The sequence below is a fragment of the Dipodomys merriami genome, unplaced genomic scaffold (assembly GCF_024711535.1).
Source record: "Dipodomys merriami isolate MVZ:Mamm:240054 unplaced genomic scaffold, mDipMer1.0.p SCAF_19, whole genome shotgun sequence".
Lineage (NCBI taxonomy): Eukaryota > Metazoa > Chordata > Mammalia > Rodentia > Heteromyidae > Dipodomys > Dipodomys merriami.
The window spans coordinates 17,108,265-17,110,155 of NW_027203270.1; the positions used below are offsets into that span (position 1 = coordinate 17,108,265).

The 1,891-nt window shown below is 39.9% G+C and overlaps 1 protein-coding gene across 1 annotated transcript; it reads right to left on the reverse strand.

Moving 5' to 3' along the window:
* Positions 1-602: 602 nt before the first annotated feature.
* Positions 603-1,550, reverse strand: LOC138830396 (olfactory receptor 1468-like). Its single transcript, XM_070026771.1, has one exon. It carries the CDS (start codon positions 1,548-1,550, stop codon positions 603-605), a length of 948 nt encoding a protein of 315 aa, XP_069882872.1.
* Positions 1,551-1,891: the final 341 nt, after the last annotated feature.

The window sequence follows — 1,891 nt, forward strand, 5'->3', positions numbered from 1 at the left end:
CTTTCCTCTTTTTTTCTGAATCTGTTTCTTTTTTGCAAAAACAAAAACAAAAAACAACTGGGTTAAAATTTTTACTGAGGGTTAGGCAACTCAGAAAATATTTTCTAGATATAAATGTAAGTCAGGGTGATTCAGGGAAGCACAAATAAAGTGGTGGGAAATTGACTTTATGAGGGCCTATATAGGAGACATCAGCAAAAAGTTGGGAGATTGATGCTTGGATGTCATTGAGTATCAACCTATGACTATATAGAATTGCTTAAAAGTTATACCATAGAACAAACAGTGATCTAGATTAAATGACAGGTACTGAGACACTTAAAAGAAATAGAGATTACATAAAAATAGTGGCTCTTACACTGCAGTTTTTCAAGGTAACCTATACAAGAAAAAGAAGGTATAACCAATTCATCAAGAATCCTCTTCCTTAGTTCAACTACTGAGCTAAAACACCTTTCCTTTAGATATTTCATAATTATGAAATGTACCTTTCAGAGTCTCCATGGTAATTGAAAATCAGTAAAAACATTCAATATTAATATCAATAGACTTAGCTGAATAGAATTATATAAAAATTCCATCATAGAAAGAATGGAATCTTCCTACAAAGAATTCTTCCTGGGGATCTTCCTACTAAGAATTCTTCCCAGGGCTCCCTTCATATCTCTGTTCCTGAGGCTGTAGATGAAGGGGTTCAGCATGGGGGTCACCACCGTGTACATCATTGCCATGACAGTCTCCTTCAAGGTAGAGTTATCAGCTGATGGACATAAGTAGAGGCCAATAATTGTCCCATAGAACAGTGATACCACAGACAGATGGGAACCACAGGTAGAGAGCACCTTGTGAATGCCACGAGAGGAAGGGACCTTGAGGATGGAGGAAATGATCCGTGCATAGGACACTGTAATAAGTAGGAACGGGATGACAACAACAAGCCCACCCATGGTAAATATCACCAGCTCATTGACATGAGTGTCAGAGCAGGCCAGCTTCACAAGAGCTGACAAATCACAGAAGAAGTGGGGGATCACGTTGTTCTCACAGAAAGCCAATCTGGTCACAAGAAGAGTGTGTACCATGGCATGGGACATGGTCAGCACCCAGGACAGCACCACCAGACCCACACACAGCTTGGGGCTCATGATGCTGGTGTAGTGCAGGGGGAAACAGATGGCCACATAGCGGTCATAGGCCATAGCCACAAGGAGAAAACTTTCCAGGTCTGCAAAAAACAGAAAGAAATACATCTGTGTCAGGCAGCCTGCATAAGGGATGGCTGGGACTTGGCTCTGCATATTCTTCAACAGTTCGGGCATTGTGACAGAGGAGAAGCAGAGGTCAGAGAAAGACAGATTGCTGAGGAACCAATACATGGGTGTGTGGAGATGAGAGTCCAGTCGGATGAGGACAGTGATGAGGCCATTTCCCAGAACAGTGGTGAGGTACATTGTCAGGAACAGGGCATAGAACAGGTGTTGATGTTCTGGCTGGATGGGCAGGCCCAGGAGGAGGAACTCTGAGATGATAGTTTGGTTCCTTCCCATCATAATTCGTTTCCAGTATCTTTAAAGAAAATTGATTACTTTTTTAAAATCCAAGTGAAAAGAACGTATTTTGTGATACATAGTCTTTTAGGCATTCTGTAATATCTGATTTCATTATCATCACAATAACTATAATATCTGACCTCTAAATCCATAGGTAGAATCTATTTAATTCTTAATGACTTTTTTAAACACTTCTTTCCACATGTTCCTGCATTCTGTCCTTTGCATTGTCTTCTTTATTTGCTTCTATGACAAAAAAATATATATTATATCAGCTTTTTGTTACCTATCCAAATGACAATACTAAGGAATTATAACTTGTTTTTTCCCTTTCTGTCCCT